Below are 22070 nucleotides of genomic sequence, written 5' to 3'. Positions count from 1 at the left end.
ATGGGGACAGGGCTGGACACCCCCTGCAGGGACATGGGGACATGTCACACCTCCTGCAGGGACATGGGGACATGTCACACCTCCTGCAGGGACATGGGGACAGGGCTGGACACCCCCTGCAGGGACATGGGGACAGGGCTGGACACCCCCTGCAGGGACATGGGGACAGGGCTGGACACCCCCTGCAGGGACATGGGGACAGGGCTGGACAGCTCCTGCAGGGACATGGGGACAGGGCTGGACACCCCCTGCAGGGACATGGGGACAGGGCTGGACACCCCCTGCAGGGACATGGGGACAGGGCTGGACACCCCCTGCAGGGACATGGGGACATGTCACACCTCCTGCAGGGACATGGGGACAGGGCTGGACAGCTTCTGCAGGGACATGGGGACATGTCACACCCTCTGCAGGGACATGGGGACAGGGCTGGACACCCCCTGCAGGGACATGGGGACAGGGCTGGACAGCTCCTGCAGGGACATGGGGACCTGTCACACCCTCTGCAGGGACATGGGGACATGTCACACCCTCTGCAGGGACATGGGGACCTGTCACACCCCCTGCAGGGACATGGGGACCTGTCACACCCCCTGCAGGGACATGGGGACATGTCACACCTCCTGCAGGGACTGGGACAGTTGCCCAGACACTCCTGGCAGCAGTTTGGCAGCTCAGGGACATCTGCTCTGTGCTGACAACTTTAATTAAATGTAAAAAACAACGCCCTAAAAAGCGCCAGGGTTGGGAAGGAGGCCCTGGTGGTCCAAGGACAGCTCTGGGAACAGCAGCCACTCAGCTGGTGCAGAAATTCTGGAAGCAGGGGATTTATATCCAGCACCAGATCCCATGGAAATCACAGGGACACCGACAAAGAGGAGCCACTGGGGTTTATGGAAGGGACATTGGGGTTCTGTGGTACCCCTGAAGCAGCAAAAATGACAATGAACCCCCTCCCGTGGTTTTGGGGTGTGAGAGGGGCTGTAGCCAGTGGGGATTTTCTGATGGAACAAACAGAAATCGCTCCAGGCCCCTCCTGACACTCCTGGGGTGTCAGGGACCAGGGCTTGATTGTATTTGATTCGTGTAAAGGAATCAGCACCTACAGATAAATCCTGGGGGAGAGACTCTGGAAGAGACCTGCTCCAGCTGAGTAAATAAAGAATGAAAATCTTAATAACTAGGGGCAGTTTAACAATACTTGGCCAAAAGTTCCAGGGAAAACAAGGCTTGGAAGGGAAAAAATCCCAGCTGTGCTCTTTGCCGGGGACAGGAAACACAAAAATGGGGAGCAAGGAATGCGAACCAGGAGTTGGAAGTTGGTGCTGTCGTTTCCAGGCTGTGACTTGGCACAGGAGCAGCGATGGTGCCAGGAGCAGGACTCACCTTCCCAGGGGCTGGAGCGTGTCCAGGGCAGGGAACGGAGCTGGGAAGGGGCTGGAGCCCCAGGAGAGGCTGAGGGAGCTGGGAAAGGGGCTCAGCCTGGAGAAAAGGAGGCTCCGGGGGCACCTTGTGGCTCTGCACAAGTCCCTGCCAGGAGGGGACAGCCTGGAGGGCTCGGGCTCTGCTCCCAGGGCACAGGGACAGGACAAGGGGAAATGGCCTCAGGCTGGGCCAGGGCAGGCTCAGCTTGGCCAGCAGCAGGAATTTCTGCCTGGAAAGGGAGCTCAGGCCTTGGCAGGGGCTGCCCAGGGAGCTGCTGCAGTCTCATCCCTGGAGGTGTGCAGGGAAGGTTGGGCTCCATGGGCTGGGGGGGATTTTCCATCCCCGGTGATTTTGGGGTTCTGTGACCCAGCAGGATGCTGCATTGCTCTGTGTGGTTTCAGTCCCAGCTGCACTGTGAGGTCATTTCCCAGTCTGGGCTCTGCTGGGAGCACTGGAGAGGTCCCTGGCAGCAGATCCAGGTGATGTCACCCCCTGGGGACAGGCCAGGAGCTCACTGGGACCCACTGGGACAGGGCTGGTGGGCAGGGAGAGCTGCCTGGCTGGGCTGGCAGGAACGGGGCACCTGCAGCCCCCCTCAGCCCCCAGGGCCCTTCCTGATTAATGAAATGCAAATGAATTCTGGTGGGTTGTTGTGTTAATTATGAGCACTGGAAGATTGAGAAGACAATAAACAAACCCCACCCAGACAGGAGATGGGGAGGAATGGGAGTTTGGAACAAGGTCAGCTCTAAGGTCCCTTCCAGGCCAGTCCATTCTGGGATTCCATGATTCCATGGAAATTGTTTATCCCCTTGGCCCCAGTGGAGCTGCAGGAGGAAGGAGCTTTCAGGCAGAGTTCTGTGCCATTAACACTCCTTTCCACCAGCAGGAGAAGGAATAAAACAGAGGGAGTGAGGAAATACTGGGAATGAAGCCAACTGAAGGGGAAATGTGCTGAGCAGATACTGGAGGTCATGGTCTGCAGGTGGCTGAAGGTGCATTTCAGGGGGGTTTTGTAACCAAGGATGGTGATTTGGAAGAACCAAAGGGCCTGAGGTCACTGGAGATGGTTCAGGGGCTGGAAACACGTTTGGGGGTGTGGGCAGCTGTCCAGCCAGGCACTCAGGGAATGCAGGGGACACCCCCAGGGGCTAAGGAATGGTTGGATAACTCTGAAAATCCCAATCCTAGAGAAATTAAACATGATCCTGGAACTTGGGCAGATGGGCTTAACAGGGGGCTATTTATTGGGGTATTTATTTATTGGGGTATTTATTGGGATATTTATTGGGATATTTATTTATTGGGCTATTTATTGGGATATTTATTTATTGGGGTATTTATTGGGGTATTTATTGGGATGTTTATTAGGATATTTATTGGGATATTTATCAGGGTATTTATTGGGATATTTATTTATTGGGCTATTTATTTATTGGGCTATTTATTGGGATATCCCCAGGAGGAGGAACAGAGACCCCCAGTGCTGGGGTTTCATTCCCAGGGGGTTTATTTCAGATTTATTTTGACTCTCGCCACGATCCTTCCCTGGTGCCACTTCCCTGGCAGTGCTGTGTGAAGTGGCCAATATCAGTTCAATTTCCATGCTCACCCTCAGCCATGGGATGCAGTATCCCTGTTTCCCAGGGCCACAGCACGGAGCACTGCACAGAAACCTTTTCTCCTTCAAAAGAAACCCAGCCCTGCCTTCATCCTTAGGCTGAAGCCAGACAAATTCCAGTCTGGAATCTCCTGATCAAGACAGAGATGGAATAAACAACCGAGGGAAGTTGTAACTTCTCCTCTTTAGTGCCATAAATCCACTGGAAATTCCCTGCCCATGGAAGGGGGTTTGAGCTAGAGGGGTCTCCAGGGTCCCCTCCAGCCCAGCCCTTTGTGGGACCTGGTGCTTCTGGTACCCCAAATCTCAAATGATTGTTATTAAATTGTTATTGTTATTAAATGTTATTCTCAAATCTGGGCTTTGGACAAACCTGAAGAGCTTCTCCCAGCTGGAGGCAGTGGGTGGGGTTCAGGTTTTCATTTGCTTGGTTTGTGGTGCCAGAGGCCACGTTTGATGGTGCAGTAATAATCTCTGTTATCCTGGCAGTTTATGGATCATTAATTTGCTGGAAGGAATCCTTCCCTGTGGGCCTGGCACAGAATTCCCAGAGCTGCCCCTGGATCCCTGGCAGTGCCCAAGGCCAGGCTGGACACTGGGAGGGTTGGCAGGGCTGGGATGGATGGGCTCAAGAGAACCACGACGTTCCTCCCCTAAAGCCCAGCTGCTTTCCCAGCTCTCTTTGGTGTGCTCATGTTTCTCACGTTTCTCTTGATGAACGTTGGCTTTAGAAGAGTAAGTTTTGTACTTTTATATTAATTTATTCTCTGTGAACTCGTTCAAGGGGAAGGATGGAGTGGGCACTCACAGGTTGGACTCTATGAGCTCTTTTCCAAGCTAAGTCATTCTGTGATCCTTTTTTTCTTTGTTTATTTGTTAAAGAACTCCTCCCTCCAACAGAGCAACGTGGGGTACATTTATAAAATATCTTTAAGAAATCAAAACTTAAAAAGCATAAAAATTAAAACTAAGAAAAAACCCCAAAAAACCAAACCAAACCAAAACCAACCAACCAAAAAAAGGTTGAAAAACCAATTTAAACGATAATAACATTAAAAAGGTATTTAAGAGCCCCTCAGGCTGTCGCTGCCGGCCGGAGCCGCCTGAACGCGGGGATTTTTTGGGATGCGCTCCCGGTGCCCGGGAGATGCGCGGTCACGCGGCGGCCGCGTTGCCATGGAGACAGCGAGGGGCGCATCCCCCGGGATGGAGCCGCATCCCCCGGGATGGAGCCGCATCCCCCGGGATGGAGCCGCATCCCCCGGGATGGAGCCGCATCCTTCGGGATGGAGCCGCATCCCCCGGGATGGAGCCGCATCCCCCGGGATGGAGCCGCATCCTCCGGGATGGAGCCGCATCCCCCGGGATGGAGCCGCATCCCCCGGGATGGAGCCGCATCCCCCGGGATGGAGCCGCATCCTTCGGGATGGAGCCGCATCCTGCGGGATGGAGCCGCATCCCCCGGGATGGAGCCGCATCCTCCGGGATGGAGCCGGATCCTCCGGGATGGAGCCGCATCCCCCGGGATGGAGCCGCATCCTGCGGGATGGAGCCGCGGGCCGGCATGAGCGGGAGCGGGAGCGGGCACCGGGCGGGCTCCGCCGCGCAGGTTGGTGCTGCCGGTCCCGGGGCCCCTCCCTGTCCCCTCCCTGTCCCCTCCTGTCCCCTCCCGGGGGGCCCGGGGTCCCTCCGCTCCGTCCCGCTCGGGGTCGGGCTGTGGGAGCGGCGGGACCGGCGAGGGGATGCGGGAGTGGGAACAGCCCTGGAACAGCTCCCGGAGCCCTGGGCAGCCCCCGAGCTCTGTAGGATCAGTTCCCCGAGCTCTGTAGGATCAGTTCCCCGAGCTCTGTAGGGTCAGTTCCCCCAGCTCTGTAGGGTCAGTTCCCCGAGCTCTGTAGGATCAGTTCCCCGAGCTCTGTAGGATCAGTTCCCCGAGCTCTGTAGGGTCAGTTCCCCCAGCTCTGTAGGATCAGTTCCCCGAGCTCTGTAGGATCAGTTCCCCGAGCTCTGTAGGATCAGTTCCCCGAGCTCTGTAGGGTCAGTTCCCCCAGCTCTGTAGGATCAGTTCCCCGAGCTCTGTAGGGTCAGTTCCCCGAGCTCTGTAGGATCAGTTCCCCCAGCTCTGTAGGATCAGTTCCCCCAGCTCTGTAGGGTCAGTTCCCCCAGCTCTGTAGGATCAGTTCCCCGAGCTCTGTAGGATCAGTTCCCCGAGCTCTGTAGGGTCAGTTCCCCCAGCTCTGTAGGATCAGTTCCCCGAGCTCTGTAGGGTCAGTTCCCCCAGCTCTGTAGGATCAGTTCCCCGAGCTCTGTAGGATCAGTTCCCCCAGCTCTGTAGGATCAGTTCCCCGAGCTCTGTAGGGTCAGTTCCCCCAGCTCTGTAGGATCAGTTCCCCCAGCTCTGTAGGATCAGTTCCCTGAGCTCTGTAGGATCAGTTCCCTGAGCTCTGTAGGATCAGTTCCCCCAGCTCTGTAGGATCAGTTCCCTGAGCTCTGTAGGATCAGTTCCCCGAGCTCTGTAGGGTCAGTTCCCCCAGCTCTGTAGGGTCAGTTCCCCCAGCTCTGTAGGATCAGTTCCCCCAGCTCTGTAGGATCAGTTCCCCGAGCTCTGTAGGGTCATTTCCCCCAGCTCTGTAGGGTCAGTTCCCCCAGCTCTGTAGGATCAGTTCCCCCAGCTCTGTAGGGTCAGTTCCCCCAGCTCTGTAGGGTCAGTTCCCCCAGCTCTGTAGGGTCAGTTCCCCCAGCTCTGTAGGATCAGTTCCCTGAGCTCTGTAGGATCAGTTCCCTGAGCTCTGTAGGATCAGTTCCCCGAGCTCTGTAGGGTCAGTTCCCCCAGCTCTGTAGGGTCAGTTCCCCCAGCTCTGTAGGATCAGTTCCCCGAGCTCTGTAGGATCAGCTCCCCCAGCTCTGTAGGGTCGGTTCCGGGAGATGCAGGAGGATCACCTGGGACGGGAATGCAGGACCAGCTTGGAGGGATGGAGGGGCCACCCGGAAAGGGATGCAGGAGAGCTGGAGAGGGGTGGAGGGGCTGCTCGGGGGGTGAAGGGTCCGCTCGGACAGGGACGGGCTCGGGATGGGATTGGGATCAGCTTGGGATGAACTCGGGATCAGCTCAGGATGGGATCAGGATGGGATCAGGATCAGCTCGGGATCAGCTCAGGATGGGATCAGGATGAACTCGGGATCAGGTCGGGATGGGATCGGGATGAACTCGGGATGTGATCGGGATGGATTCGGGATCACCTCGGGATGAACTCAGGATCAGCTCGGGATGGGATCGGGATCAGCTCGGGATGGGATTGGGATCAGCTCGGGATGAACTCGGGATCAGCTCGGGATGGAATCGGGATGAGCTCGGGATGAGCTCGGGATCAGGTCAGCATGGGATCGGGATCAGCTCGGGATGGGATCAGGATGAACTCGGGATCAGCTCAGGATGGGATCAGGATGGATTCGGGATCAGCTCGGGATGGGATCGGGACGGGCTCGGGATCAGCTCGAGATGGGATCGGGATGGGATCGGGATGGGATTGGGATCAGCTCAGGATGAACTCGGGATCAGCTCGGGATGGGATCGGGATCAGCTCGGGATGGGATCGGGATCAGCTCGGGATGAACTCGGGATCAGCTCGGGATGGGATCAGGATGAACTCGGGATCAGCTCAGGATGGGATCAGGATGGGATCAGGATGAACTCGGGATGGGATCAGGATGGATTCGGGGTCTCTGGGCAGCCCCGCACCGGGAACACCCCGAGCGTTCCCGTTCCCCCGAGGCAGCCGAGGGCAGAGCGGGGCAGGGATGGGCAGGGCTGGGATGGGCAGGGCAGGGATGGGATGGGCAGAGCGGGGCAGGGCTGGGATGGGCAGAGCGGGGCAGGGCTGGGATGGGCAGGGATGGGCAGAGCGGGGCAGGGCTGGGATGGGCAGGGATGGGCAGAGCGGGGCAGGGCAAGGCAGGGATGGGCAGAGCGGGGCAGGGATGGGCAGAGCAGGGATGGGCAGGACAGGACAGGGATGGACAGAGCGGGGCAGGGATGGGCAGGGCAGGACAGGGATGGGATGGGCAGGGCAGGGATGGGCAGAGCGGGGCAGGGATGGGCAGGGCAGGACAGAGCGGGGTCCCGGGCAGGGCAGGGATGGGCAGAGCGGGGCAGGGATGGGCAGGGCAGGGATGGGCTGGGCAGGACAGGACAGGGATGGGCAGAGCGGGGCAGGGATGGGCAGGGCAGGACAGAGCGGGGTCCCGGGCAGGGCAGGGATGGGCAGAGCGGGGCAGGGATGGGCAGGGCAGGGATGGGCTGGGCAGGACAGGACAGGGATGGGCAGAGCGGGGCAGGGATGGGCAGAGCGGGACAGGGATGGGCTGGGCAGGACAGGACAGGGATGGGCAGAGCGGGGCAGGGATGGGCAGAGCGGGACAGGGATGGGCAGGGCAGGACAGGACAGGGATGGGCAGAGCGGGGCAGGGATGGGCAGGGCAGGACAGAGCGGGGTCCCGGGCAGGGATCGCCCCAGGAGCCCGAGGCTGCTGCGGGTTCTGCCGGCTCCATCCCCAATCCCCCCTGGCTTTGCCCTGGGCTTTCCCAGCCACATGGGCACAGGGCAGAGGGGATGGGGACACGGGAACAGGGGATGGGGACACGGGAACAGGGGATGGGGACACAGGAAGAGGGGATGGGGACACGGGAACAGGGGATGGGGACACGGGAACAGGGGATGGATGGGGACACGGGAACAGGGGATGGATGGGGACACGGGAACAGGGGATGGGGACACGGGAACAGGGGATGGGGACACAGGAACAGGGGATGGGGACACGGGAACAGGGGATGGGGACACGGGAACAGGGGATGGATGGGGACACGGGAACAGGGGATGGATGGGGACACGGGAACAGGGGATGGGGACACGGGAACAGGGGATGGGGACACAGGAACAGGGGATGGGGACACAGGAAGGGGATGGGGACACGGGAACCCCTGGGCTGGCACAGCTGCTCCCTGCCCTGCTGGGGATGCGGCACTCACAGGAATTGGCTGTTTGATAAAAACCAGCACAGCTTTGGTGCTAAAAGTGCTCAGAAACTCGCCAGTCTGTGCAGAGCATTGTATTGATCATCAGCAGGTGTAGCTGTACTCCTCAGGGGTTGATTTTCCTCAGTCCTCATCTGTAAAACCCCAATTACCTGTTTATATTCTCAGCTTTGTGATTGTTCTTTAGCTTCTCTTTAATTTATTTCTGACTGCCTGAACAGAATCACTTTCAACTCCTTTTTAAAATTACTGCAAACCCTGTAAAATTAACATTGAAATTTGTCATTCCTGCTGCTAAAATCCCCTCAATTTGCAGTTTTCCAGAGGACAGAGATCAATCCCTGAGTCTCCTGCCCAGGCACGTGGAACAGGCAGGTAGAGAGGCACTGTCAGATCCCAACATGTTTGAAATCTTTCCCTTTGGCAAAAATTTGGGCTGCTATTTTTGGATTAGACGTTTTTAATCTACATTGTTGGTGGATTAGAAGTTGTTTGTGATTTTCTGTGTCTCCTTTGTCGGGATGGCTTTGGGCTCTGCCGAGAGGCAGCGGGAGCACCGGGAAAACGCAGCTGGAGCAGCTCTGTGGGGGCACTTGGGGAGCTCAGAATGACCCAGGAGTGCCCAGGTGGCCAAGAGGCCACTGGCCCTGGGCTGTGCCAGCTCTGGGGTGGCAGCAGGGCCAGGGCAGTGCCCGTCCCCTGTGCTGGCACTGCTGGGGCACCTCCAGTGCTGGGGGCAGCTCTGGGCCCCTCCTGCCAGGAGAGCCCTGGAGGGGCTGGAGCGTGTCCAGGGCAGGGAACGGAGCTGGGAAGGGGCTGGAGCCCCAGGAGAGGCTGAGGGAGCTGGGAAAGGGGCTCAGCCTGGAGAAAAGGAGGCTCCGGTGGGACCTTGTGGCTCTGCACAAGTCCCTGCCAGGAGGGGACAGCCAGGAGGGCTCGGGCTCTGCTCCCAGGGCACAGGGACAGGACAAGGGGAAATGGCCTCAGGCTGGGCCAGGGCAGGCTCAGCTTGGCCAGCAGCAGGAATTTCTGCCTGGAAAGGGAGCTCAGGCCTTGGCAGGGGCTGCCCAGGGAGCTGCTGCAGTCTCATCCCTGGAGGTGTGCAGGGAATTCCTGGATGTGGCACTCAGAGCTCTGGGCTGGGGACAGGGTGGGGATCAGGCACAGCTGGGACTCCATGGGCTGGGAGGGATTTTCCAGCCTCAGGGATCCTGGGGTTCTGGGGTTGTCCAGGGAAGCAGAGATGTTTCTCAGTCCCAGAACTGTCTGATTTCCACAGCTGAACAGAGCAGGGCAGAATCTGCAGCATTTCCATCTTTCCAGGGGGGCTTTCCTGGAGGTTTCCCCCACGATTTGCACTGGGATGAGGTGATGAGATCCAGACCAGTACCAGAGCTGTATTCCCATTTACAGGGAATGTGCTGCTGGCTCAGCATGCCCAGGGATGTGTTTGCCCTTGGTGCTCTCATTGCAGGAGTGCTGGGTGCTATTTTTAAACAATCCCTGATTTTTCCTCCCAAATGCTCTGTCAGGAAGCAGTGAGTTCCAGGAGGAGCTGCAGGCAGGTGTTTGTGCTGGGAATGGCACAGAGGGGAGCGCTCAGTGCCCTCCTGGAGCCGCTCCCACCCCTCACTCCAGCTGCAATCCAGCATCCCTAGGGAATATTCCAACTCCAGCACAGTGGGGACAGGGCTGGACGCAGAACTTCTGCAGGATGGGCTGAAGGAACAGGTGGGGGCTGCAGGGCTTTGGCCACCCTCTGCCCTCCAGGGGCACCACGAACACCCTTCCCTCCGCAAGTTAATTCCATGTGCAGAATTAATTGGTTTGCACAGCCTGGAAATTCAGGTTACCCCCATTTTCGGGGAGGATTTTGTTCCTGGCTCAGAAAAGAAACTGAGGCAGTCCCAGCAGCCCAGAGCTGCTCTGTGCTGGACCTTAAACAGCCTCTCTTCATTGAGCAGGAGCAATAACAGACAGGCAATCCCCCTTTGTGCTGGAGCTTTTTGGGGGATTTTGCTGTGGGGTCTCAGAGGTGGCTCCCTGGATCCCAGCCCTTGTGCACAGCAGAGAGGAGGGGAGAGGTCAGGAATTCCTGGTTGCCCTGTCAGTGTCAGGAGGTTTTCCCTGGAATGCAGCTCCTGGCACTGCTCCCCAGGCCAGGGTCCCTTCCAGGCACAGCTCCTGCAGTTCCAGGGACGTTTCCCCTGTGGCACAGCCAGAAAGCCACATCCCTTGTCCCAGGGGAAGTCCAGCTGCTCCAGCAGCAGCAAATTCCCTTGGGGTGGATTTGTGGCACTTTGAAACGCCTGAATTCCAGAGCAGGGGCTGTTGCTGCTGTTCCCAGGTCTGGCTGCAGGCTCTGGGCACTCCCAGCCGTGCTCTGGGTCCCTGTCCCAGGCTGGCACAGCTGGCACAGCTGGATCTGTGTGCTCTGTCCCTGCTGCTGGATCCTCTCCTCCCTCAGCTGGGAGAGCTCCTGAACCCCAGACTGGGCTGGGAGGGACCCCAGAGCCCCTCCAGTGTCACCCCTGCCATGGCAGGGACACCTCCCACTGTCCCAGTGCCCAGCCTGGCCTTGGGCACTGCCAGGGATCCAGGGGCAGCCCCAGCTGCTCTGGGCACCCTTCCCTGGGCCCTGCCCCACAGCAGCTCCAGCCCCACTCGCTTTTCCCAAGTCCAGGTTCTGGAAATTGTTCACTTTTTGGGAAGGATTTGTTCCAGCCCTGCTTCTCCCCTTTCTGGTGTGAATTTTATTGCTCATTTTCAGCTCTTGCACCTCTCAGAAGGTTTTTCCTGTCCTGTCCTGGTCTCCTCCTGTTGGTGTTGATCCTTATCCTGGAGCGCAGGACAGGCAGAGGCAGCGGGAGATGTTCCTTAGATTGGGATAACAAACAAAAAAAAGGCTTTGTTCTGTAATATTCCCCACACAAAAGGAGCTGTGCCTTCATTTCCACCTGCTGCATGAGGTGTGTGAGTGCTGGGAGGACAAGGGCTGATCCAGCAAAAGCCAGGGAATGTTCCTGGAGGAGAGCAGGGATTTGTTCAGGAGGGGAGCAGGGCAGGGAGGGATCGGTGCAGGTCCCAAAGCTGCTGGGACCGAGCACATCCAGTGCCCAGGGAACTGCTGAGCTCTGCAGGGATTGCATTTGGATGGGATTTGGGGCAGGAATTGTTCCCTGGCAGGGTGGGCAGGCCCTGGCACAGGGTGCCCAGAGCAGCTGGGGCTGCCCCTGGATCCCTGGCAGTGCCCAAGGCCAGGCTGGGCACTGGGACAGTGGGAGGTGTCCCTGCCATGGCAGGGGTGGCACTGGAGGGGCTCTGGGGACCCTCACACCCAAATCTTTCCATGATTCCATGATTTTGTGGTTCTGGGGCACTTCAGCCCTCCTGGAGGAGTTTCCAGAGACAGGAGGATCCTGGCTGGGCTCCTGCTCTGGCTGAGCTGCCCCAGGATTCCATCACCCGCAATTCCCAACTGTGAAATATCACCCTGTGAAATATCACCCTGTGAAATCACCCTGTGAAATATCACCCTGTGAAATATCCCCCTGTGAAATATCACCTGTGAAACATCACCTGTGAAATATCACCTGTGAAATATCACCCTGTGAAATATCACCCTGTGAAATATCACCCTGTGAAATATCACCTGTGAAATATCACCCTGTGAAATATCACCTGTGAAATATCACCCTGTGAAATATCACCTGTGAAATATCACCCTGTGAAATATCACCTGTGAAATATCACCCTGTGAAATATCCCCCTGTGAAATATCACCCTGTGAAATCACCATGTGAAATATCACCTGTGAAACATCACCTGTGAAATATCACCTGTGAAATATCACCCTGTGAAATATCACCCTGTGAAATATCAACCTGTGAAATATCACCTGTGAAATATCACCCTGTGAAATATCACCCTGTGAAATATCACCTGTGAAATCACCCTGTGAAATCACCCTGTGAAATCACCCTGTGAAATCACCCTGTGAAATATCACCCTGTGAAATATCACCCTGTGAAATCACCCTGTGAAATATCACCCTGTGAAATATCACCCTGTGAAATATCACCCTGTGAAATATCAGCCTGGGAAATCACCCTGTGAAATCACCCTGTGAAATATCAGCCTGTGAAATATCACCTGTGAAATATCACCTGTGAAATATCAGCCTGTGAAATCACCCTGTGAAATATCACCTGTGAAATATCACCCTGTGAAATATCACCTGTGAAATCACCCTGTGAAATATCACCTGTGAAATATCACCTGTGAAATCACCCTGTGAAATATCACCCTGTGAAATATCACCGTGTGAAATATCACCCTGTGAAATCACCCTGTGAAATATCACCCTGTGAAATCTCACCCTGTGAAATCACCCTGTGAAATATCACCCTGTGAAATATCACCTGTGAAATCACCCTGTGAAATATCACCCTGTGAAATCACCCTGTGAAATCACCTGTGAAATATCACCTGTGAAATATCATCTGTGAAATATCACCCTGTGAAATCACCCTGTGAAATATCACCCTGTGAAATATCACCTTGTGAAATATCACCTGTGAAATCACCCTGTGAAATATCACCTGTGAAATATCACCCTGTGAAATCACCCTGTGAAATATCACCCTGTGAAATATCACCCTGTGAAATATCACCCTGTGAAATCACCCTGTGAAATATCACCCTGTGAAATCACCCTGTGAAATCACCCTGTGAAATATCACCTGTGAAATATCACCCTGTGAAATCACCCTGTGAAATATCACCTGTGAAATATCACCTGTGAAATATCACCTGTGAAATATCACCCTGTGAAATATCACCTGTGAAATCACCCTGTGAAATATCACCTGTGAAATATCACCCTGTGAAATCACCCTGTGAAATATCACCTGTGGAATCACCCTGTGAAATCACCCTGTGAAATATCACCTGTGAAATCACCCTGTGAAATATCACCCTGTGAAATATCCCCCTGTGAAATATCACCTGTGAAATATCACCCTGTGAAATCTCACCTGTGAAATATCACCCTGTGAAATATCACCTGTGAAATATCACCTGTGAAATATCACCCTGTGAAATATCACCCTGTGAAATATCACCCTGTGAAATATCACCCTGTGAAATCACCCTGTGAAATATCACCTGTGAAATATCACCTGTGAAATATCACCCTGTGAAATATCACCCTGTGAAATATCACCCTGTGAAATATCACCTTGTGAAATATCACCTGTGAAATCACCCTGTGAAATATCACCTGTGAAATATCACCCTGTGAAATCACCCTGTGAAATATCACCCTGTGAAATATCACCCTGTGAAATATCACCCTGTGAAATCACCCTGTGAAATATCACCTGTGAAATATCACCTGTGAAATATCACCCTGTGAAATATCACCCTGTGAAATATCACCCTGTGAAATCACCCTGTGAAATATCACCCTGTGAAATATCACCCTGTGAAATCACCCTGTGAAATATCACCTGTGAAATATCACCTGTGAAATATCACCCTGTGAAATATCACCCTGTGAAATATCACCCTGTGAAACATCACCTGTGAAATATCACCTGTGAAATATCACCCTGTGAAATATCACCCTGTGAAATATCACCTGTGAAATATCACCTGTGAAATATCACCCTGTGAAATATCACCTGTGAAATATCACCTGTGAAATATCACCTGTGAAATATCACCCTGTGAAATATCACCTGTGAAATCACCCTGTGAAATATCACCTGTGAAATATCACCTGTGAAATCACCCTGTGAAATCACCCTGTGAAATCACCCTGTGAAATCACCCTGTGAAATATCACCTGTGAAATATCACCCTGTGAAATATCACCCTGTGAAATATCACCCTGTGAAATATCACCCTGTGAAATCACCCTGTGAAATATCACCCTGTGAAATATCACCCTGTGAAATCACCCTGTGAAATATCACCCTGTGAAATATCACCCTGTGAAATATCACCCTGTGAAATATCACCCTGTGAAATCACCCTGTGAAATCAACCTGTGAAATCAACCTGTGAAATATCACCTGTGAAATATCACCCTGTGAAATATCACCCTGTGAAATCACCCTGTGAAATCACCCTGTGAAATATCACCTGTGAAATATCACCCTGTGAAATCACCCTGTGAAATATCACCCTGTGAAATATCACCTGTGAAATATCACCCTGTGAAATATCACCCTGTGAAATATCACCCTGTGAAATATCACCTGTGAAATCACCCTGTGAAATATCACCCTGTGAAATATCACCCTGTGAAATCACCCTGTATAATCACCCTGTGAAATATCACCTGTGAAATCACCCTTCACATGGCAGCTCTCTGCTCCCTGTTCTCCTGCTGGTCACTCTCCTGCTGACCATTCCCTGCTGGTCACTCTCCTGCTGGTCACCCTCCTGCTGACCATTCCCTGCTGGTCACTCCCCTGCTGACCATTCCCTGCTGACCATTCCCTGCTGCCCATTCCCTGCTGACCATTCCCTGCTGGTCATTCCCTGCTGACCATTCCCTGCTGGTCATTCCCTGCTGACCATTCCCTGCTGACCATTCCCTGCTGACCATTCCCTGCTGGTCACTCTCCTGCTGGTCATTCCCTGCTGACCATTCCCTGCTGCCCATTCCCTGCTGTCCTGCTCATCCCAGCAAACCCAGGTGTTTCCAGAAGATATTCCCCAAAAATGGATCAATGGCCTCAGGAGATGCCCAGGCCTGGGGGGGCTGGGACAGTCAGAACGTGCAGCTGCAGAATTGCCTCAGCTGTGTGAAAAACGAGGTTCACATCATTTCTATACAATTTAAAAGTTTAATAAAAAAACAATTAGGAGAAAAAAATAAAGTAAAGTATACAAATTTGGCCAAGTGTCTCTGCACTAAGAAAGGATTGTCCCTTAAAAACAGAACCCTACTAAATATCCATAAATTCTCACACATATTCAGACATCCTTCTCAGGATCTTTGGGGTTCTTCTGTTCAGTTTTCTCTTGCCCCCTTCCCAATAGATCAATCTTCTTGGTGCCATTGAGATTTACATTCCCTGATAGCAGAAATGCAATAAATTCCTCCCCCCCGAGTTCTGGGCACTGCTGGCTTCATCTGGATCAGAGAGTTTACAGATGCAGGAGTTCTCCAGCTGTTTTTTGTTTCTCAGTCTTTGGGTTACACAAACAAAAGCAGTTTTTATTTTAATACTATGCCATAACCTAACATACATGTATTATACCACTATTTCTAAGTTTCATCAGTAACAGAAATAAAGAAAACTATATTAATACAACAAAATTTCCCATTCTTATACAGATAACATTCATTTTAATATTTGCAAAAAGCCAACAATATAAAATTAATATTATTTAATATTAAATAATATTAAATAATTATTAAATATTAATAATAGTGCATAATTATTACTTAAAATAATATTAAATAATTATTAATTATCAGTGATATTTTATAATATTATAATATTATATTAATAATATTATATTATTATTAATATAAAAGCTGGAAAAGGCCTCCAAGGTCCAGTCAAACCTTTGATCTTCATCTTGGACTCCTTTAACCAGATGTTCCAGGGGTTTTCCCTGTGCCTTTATCCCTGCTGGGAAGGACTGAGCTGGAGAAGCGGGGACACTGGGGGCTCAGGGCCAGGAGCAGCTGTGGAAATGTCCAATAAAAGCAAACAGGGAATTGCATCCATTGTCTCACAAATACTGAGGAGCTGTTTCTGCGTCCAGGGAAATCGTGGATCTCTTCTGGAGGAACATCCCAGCCTAATGGGACAGGAAGATCCATTTGGTGGAGGCAGGCTGTGTTTGGAGGAGCATGGAACGTGCAGTGTAACTGTTCCAGGGCAAACCTGCCCTGAGTCAGGATGGGAAGTGGTTTTTCCCTGAAATCCTGGCTGGAGAAGGCGCAGGAGTTGCTGCAGGGCAGAGATGCTCTGAGATCCGGGGTGTGTGACATCCAGGGGCTGTTCCCTGCTGTGCTGGTGTGTCTGTGCATGCCTGGGCTCTGAAGGTGTGGGGAGAGCTGAGCTGGGCTCTGCAGGAAGGAGGAGCAGGATCCCTGTGGCTGCACCAGGAATATCAGGGGATAAAGGCTGGGAGTGCTCAGGCCCTCCCCAGGAGTCCTGGAAGCAGCTCCTGCTGCTGCTCCTTCCTGGCACTGCCAGGGGACACAGGGATGGGCTTTTCCCGAGTGCTGGGCAGATTCCTTTGGATTTTCTGTTCCCTGACAGGATCCCTCTCAATAATGGATTGTTCCCATTGTTTTCCTGTTCCCTGACAGGATCCCTGTGTGTGCAGGGCAGTTTCCTTTCCCTTTTCTGTTCCCTGACAGGATCCCTCTCAATAATGGATTGTTCCCATTGGTTTTTGTGTTCCCTGACAGGATCCCTGTCACTTTTGGACTGTTCCCATTGTTTTTCTGTTCCCTGACAGGATCCCTGTCAGTTTTTGGTTGTTCCCATTGTTTTTCTGCCCCGTGACAGGATCCCTGTCACTTTTGGACTGTTCCCATTGTTTTTCTGCCCCCTGACAGGATCCCTGTCACTTTTGGGTTGTTCCCATTGTTTTTCTGTTCCCTGACAGGATCCCTGTGTGTGCTGGACTGTTTCCATTGGTTTTTCTGCTCCCTGACATGGTCTCTGTCACTTTTGGGTTGTTCCCATTGTTTTCCTACCCCCTGACAGGGTGTCTGTCACTTTTGGGTTGTTCCCATTGTTTTTCTGCCCCCTGACAGGGTGTCTGTCAGTTTTTGGTTGTTCCCATTGTTTTTCTGCCCCCTGACAGGATCCCTGTCAGTTTTTGGTTGTTCCCATTGTTTTTCTGCTCCCTGACATGGTCTCTGTCACTTTTGGACTGTTCCCATTTGTTTTTGTGTTCCCTGACAGGATCCCTGTCACTTTTGGGTTGTTCCCATTGTTTTCCTGCCCCCTGACATGGTCTCTGTCACTTTTGGGTTGTTCCCATTGTTTTTCTGCCCCCTGACAGGGTGTCTGTCAGTTTTTGGTTGTTCCCATTGTTTTTCTGCCCCCTGACAGGATCCCTGTCAGTTTTTGGTTGTTCCCATTGTTTTTCTGCCCCCTGACAGGGTGTCTGTCAGTTTTTGGTTGTTCCCATTGTTTTTCTGCCCCCTGACAGGATCCCTGTCACTTTTGGGTTGTTCCCATTGTTTTTCTGCCCCCTGACAGGGTGTCTGTCAGTTTTTGGTTGTTCCCATTGTTTTTCTGCCCCCTGACAGGGTGTCTGTCAGTTTTTGGTTGTTCCCATTGTTTTTCTGCCCCCTGACAGGGTGTCTGTCACTTTTGGACTGTTCCCATTGTTTTTCTGCCCCCTGACAGGATCCCTGTCAGTTTTTGGTTGTTCCCATTGTTTTTCTGCCCCCTGACAGGATCCCTGTCACTTTTGGGTTGTTCCCATTGTTTTTCTGCCCCCTGACAGGGTGTCTGTCAGTTTTTGGTTGTTCCCATTGTTTTTCTGCCCCCTGACAGGATCCCTGTCAGTTTTTGGTTGTTCCCATTGTTTTTCTGCCCCCTGACAGGGTGTCTGTCACTTTTGGGTTGTTCCCATTGTTTTTCTGCCCCCTGACAGGGTGTCTGTCAGTTTTTGGTTGTTCCCATTGTTTTTCTGCCCCCTGACAGGATCCCTGTCACTTTTGGGTTGTTCCCATTGTTTTTCTGCCCCCTGACAGGGTGTCTGTCACTTTTGGGTTGTTCCCATTGTTTTTCTGCCCCCTGACAGGATCCCTGTCAGTTTTTGGTTGTTCCCATTGTTTTTCTGCCCCCTGACAGGGTGTCTGTCACTTTTGGACTGTTCCCATTGTTTTTCTGCCCCCTGACAGGGTGTCTGTCACTTTTGGACTGTTCCCATTGTTTTTCTGCCCCCTGACAGGGTGTCTGTCACTTTTGGACTGTTCCCATTGTTTTTCTGCCCCCTGACAGGGTGTCTGTCACTTTTGGGTTGTTCCCATTGTTTTTCTGCCCCCTGACAGGATCCCTGTCACTTTTGGACTGTTCCCATTGTTTTTCTGCCCCCTGACAGGGTGTCTGTCTCTTGCAGCCCCCCCAGGCCCGTGAGTAACATGAACGAGGCCATGGTGACCCACGTCTCCTCCGGAGCGCCCACGCCAACCAAAAGGTAGGGGAGCCTCAGGCTGGGGTTATTCCTGGGAAGGGATGGAATTCCTGCTGCTCCAGCTCTCCTGAGGGAGGATCCTGTGCAGGAGTTGCTGTGTTCTCTCCAAGGAGTGCTTTCTGCTGACTGAGCTGATGGCACATGGCTGTGGGGGAGGAAATGCCCGGATGGATTTTGGCTTTCCTCGAACTGGGATTGACTCCCCGAGCTGGGAGAGGTTGGCTCTGTGTCCCAGGCTGTCCTGCTGTGTCACCTCTCACGGTGGCCCTGCCCTGCCTGGGCTGGGGCTGAGCTGGGATTGCATTTTGTGTGGATCAGGTGTGTGAGTGAGCAGGAAAAGCCCTGAATGCTGAATTCCACTTTCCTCTCCTAAGGAACAGATCCAAGGGGAGCAGCTTGGCAGAGCTGGGGAGGAGTAAATAAACATTCCTGCAGGGAATGGGGAGCTGAGCCGGCCCTTCCAGTGCCCAGGGGTGCTCAGAGCCCACATTTCCAGCAGCTCCAGGCAGAACTGAGATTCCTGGGTTTTCCTTCTGCTCTCCTTGATAAAACGAGTCCCATCTGGGGCTCCAAAGATCCTGCACTGAAATTCTCCCCAGGCTGCCTGTAAATCCTTCCATGGGGTTTGTGCCCTGGCTCTGGGGGTCCCTGGGGACTCTTGGGGTGCTCCTGGACACGGAGCCTGAGCTTCCCCGTGGGAAGTGGGAACAGCCAGCCCTGGGAGCTCCCTGCCAGCCCGGCTGTGCTGGGATCCAGCAGGAATTCCTGCCTGGAAAGGGAGCTCAGGCCTTGGCAGGGGCTGCCCAGGGAGCTGCTGCAGTCTCATCCCTGGAGGTGTGCAGGGAATTCCTGGATGTGGCACTCAGAGCTCTGGGCTGGGGACAAGGTGGGGATCAGGCACAGCTGGGGCTCCATGGGCTGGGAGGGATTTTCCAGCTTTTCCAGCCTCAGGGATTCAGGGATCCTGGGATTCAGGGATCCTGGGATTCAGGGATCCTGGGATTCAGGGCTTCAGGGATTCAGGGATTCTGGGATTCTGGGATTCTGGGATTCTGGGATTTAGGGATTCAGGGAATCAGGGATTCATGGATTCAGGGATTCATGTATTCAGGGATTCAGGGACTCAGGGATCCTGGGATTCAGGGATCCTGGGATTCAGGGACTCAGGGATTCAGGGAATCAGGGATTCATGTATTCAGGGATTCAGGGATTCATGTATTCAGGGATTCAGGGACTCAGGGATCCTGGGATTCAGGGATTCTGGGATTCATGTATTCAGGGATTCAGGGACTCAGGGATCCTGGGATTCAGGGATTCTGGTATTCAGGGATTCTGGGATTCAGGGATTCATGTATTCAGGGATTCAGGGAATCAGGGATTCATGTATTCTGGGATTCAGGGATTCATGTATTCAGGGATTCAGGGACTCAGGGATCCTGGGATTCAGGGATTCAGGGAATCAGGGATTCAGGGACTATGGGATTCAGGGATTCAGGGATTCTGGGATTCAGGGATTCTGGCTGCTGAGGGTGCCCTGGATCCCTGGCTGTGCCATTCCCAGGCTCAGGGACTCCCTCTGGCCCTCCATGTCCCCCAGGCGGGTGGGAGCAGCCCTGGGGAGCCGGCAGTGCCAGGGAATTGCAGTCCCTGACTCCTGCCCAGCCTGCAGGAGGCTCCAGGGGTGTCTCAGCACATCCCCACCCGCTTTTTGGGGTGGAATTTCCCGGGTTTGGGATCATCCATCACTGCACTGGCTCTGTCCCCGGCATCCCCCTCCCTTGCAGCCCGGGGCAGGACAGAGCTGAGGGAGGGGACACACTCCTTGCCGTGTGTCCCCGTGTCCCACAGCCCGGCCTGAGCACGGAGCTGGCCCCAGGATTTACTGCAGCTCCTCCTGCCCCTGCTGCAGGGGCTCAGCACTGACTGAAATGAAAGGGTTTGGCACATCCTGGCACCTGCAATTGCAGCTGGAGGGGGCTGGGAGCTGCATTTCTGTGTCTGGAGCTGCTCCCAGCAGCCACTTGCCCTGGATTCTGCTGGAAAGGGAGCTTGGGTGCACGGCTGGGATGCAGCTGCTGCTCCGTGAGCGATGGAGCCACACGCACAGAGAGGGATGCTCACCTGGAGGAGCGAGCTGCAGCCATCCCTGAGCCCCCTCAGCCCTGAGAAACACTGACAGGGCATCAGAAAAGCTCAGCAGAGACTCCCAGAAACCTCCTGGATCTCTCTGGTTCACACTGGGAGCCGGAGCTCACGTCCTGCCGAAAGCCTTCCCATCCCGAGGGCATCCTGAACTGTCTGTGGCTCCATCAGAGCTCCTCCAGCTCCCAGCAGGACACCAGGAAATCCAGGAGGATTTCCCCAAAATGTGGAGCAAATGTGCATCAGTTTGTTTGAAGGGAGTTTTGGAATTAGGAGTAAAAGGGCACCTTGGGAATTCCTTGGGACGGAGAACTGCTCCTGCAATCTGCTGGGAAGTGGAGGAGGGTCCCTGGAGAGGGATCCAGGAGAGCTCAGAGCCCCTTGCAGGGCCCAAAGGGGCTCCAGGAGAGCTGGGGAGGGACTGGGGACAAGGGCTGGAGGGCCAGGAGCCAGGGAATGGCTGCCAGTGGCAGAGGGCAGGGCTGGATGGGATTTGGGGCAGGAATTGTTCCCTGGCAGGGTGGGCAGGCCCTGGCACAGGGTGCCCAGAGCAGCTGGGGCTGCCCCTGGATCCCTGGCAGTGCCCAAGGCCAGGCTGGGCACTGGGACAGTGGGAGGTGTCCCTGCCATGGCAGGGGTGGCACTGGAGGGGCTCTGGGGTCCCTCCCAGCCCAGTCTGTGACCCCATGGACCATCCCACGGTGCTCCCAGGGAGCTCTGTGCTCTCTGTGGGCCCCATGAATGTGTGGGATCGATCCCATCCCAGCCATGTCCCTGCTCCAGGACAGGGCCCTGCCAGGGTGACAGAGCACAGGGACCCCCGTGTCCCCTCTGGGCCAGCCCTGCAGGGCCCCCTCCCCTCCCTGGCCGGGGCAGGGTCTGCACCCACAGCTCCTGCTCAGCCCCAAGCCACAAAAGCTGTCCCCAGGGGCTGCCTGTGGCACAACAAAGGCTGCATTCCTTTCCCTGCTTTCCCAGGAGCCTGGAGAGCTCAGGCCGTGCCTGGGGGCTGCAGCCCCAGATGGGGGGATGTGATGGCACCTGCCTGGACACCTCTCCACAGCCCCCTGCCTGCAGAGATTCCCCTGCCACTCACCCTGCCTGGGGTTATTTGCACTCCCTGATGCTCTGCTGCTCTTTATCTGCTTTGTCCTGCAGCCCTGGGGGTCTGCAGGCCTTTGGAGCAGCACCCCCAGAACCTGGCTCCCCCCTCTCAGTGCCACTGAGGCTGTCCCTTGGGTTGATTTGTGTCCCCCAGAGTGGTTTTGGTTTGCTTGGCAGCTCAGTTGTGCTTGTGGCAGGTTCCAGTGTGCCTTCCCTGCCTTCCCTCGTCCACACTGACCTCCCCTGAGGGGGCTGCACTCCTGGCACTGCCTTTTTCCATGGACACAGGTGGGGAAAATCCCTTTTACTCAGCTTCCTCAGCCTCTGGGACCCCTGGAGATCCCAGGTCCTGTTTAGCCATCCTTTCAGCTCCGGGGTTTTGGGGCAGAGGGTTTGGGTGCAGGGGTGTAGGCAGCTTTGTGCCATCAGCCATCCTGCACCCCACAGGGGCCAGGACAGCCCTTCCTAACAGCAAAACGGGCTTTATTGTCAGAAAAGGGACACAAATCCCTCTTTGTGGAGACAGGAGAGGTCCCAGGTGACAGAGGGACAGGCCAG

The 22070-nt window shown here is 54.4% G+C and overlaps 1 protein-coding gene across 24 annotated transcripts in view; it reads left to right on the top strand.

Annotated features, from left to right (window-relative positions):
- Positions 1-22070, top strand: part of DTNB (dystrobrevin beta) — a 150454-nt gene that overhangs the window by 32761 nt on the left and 95623 nt on the right. For all 24 annotated transcript variants that reach the window (XR_015282618.1, XR_015282615.1, XR_015282614.1 and 21 more), the window contains one exon: positions 18192-18269. Coding sequence is in view for 19 of the 24 variants with exons in the window: in XM_086875320.1 (XP_086731446.1) it covers positions 18192-18269 (78 nt within the window). In the remaining 5 variants the exon portion in view is untranslated. The remainder of the gene's footprint in view (positions 1-18191; positions 18270-22070) is intronic.

This window comes from Cyanistes caeruleus, chromosome 2, assembly GCF_971803275.1.
Source record: "Cyanistes caeruleus chromosome 2, bCyaCae1.hap1.1, whole genome shotgun sequence".
Taxonomy (NCBI): domain Eukaryota; kingdom Metazoa; phylum Chordata; class Aves; order Passeriformes; family Paridae; genus Cyanistes; species Cyanistes caeruleus.
This window is presented reverse-complemented; position numbering and strand designations above follow the sequence as displayed.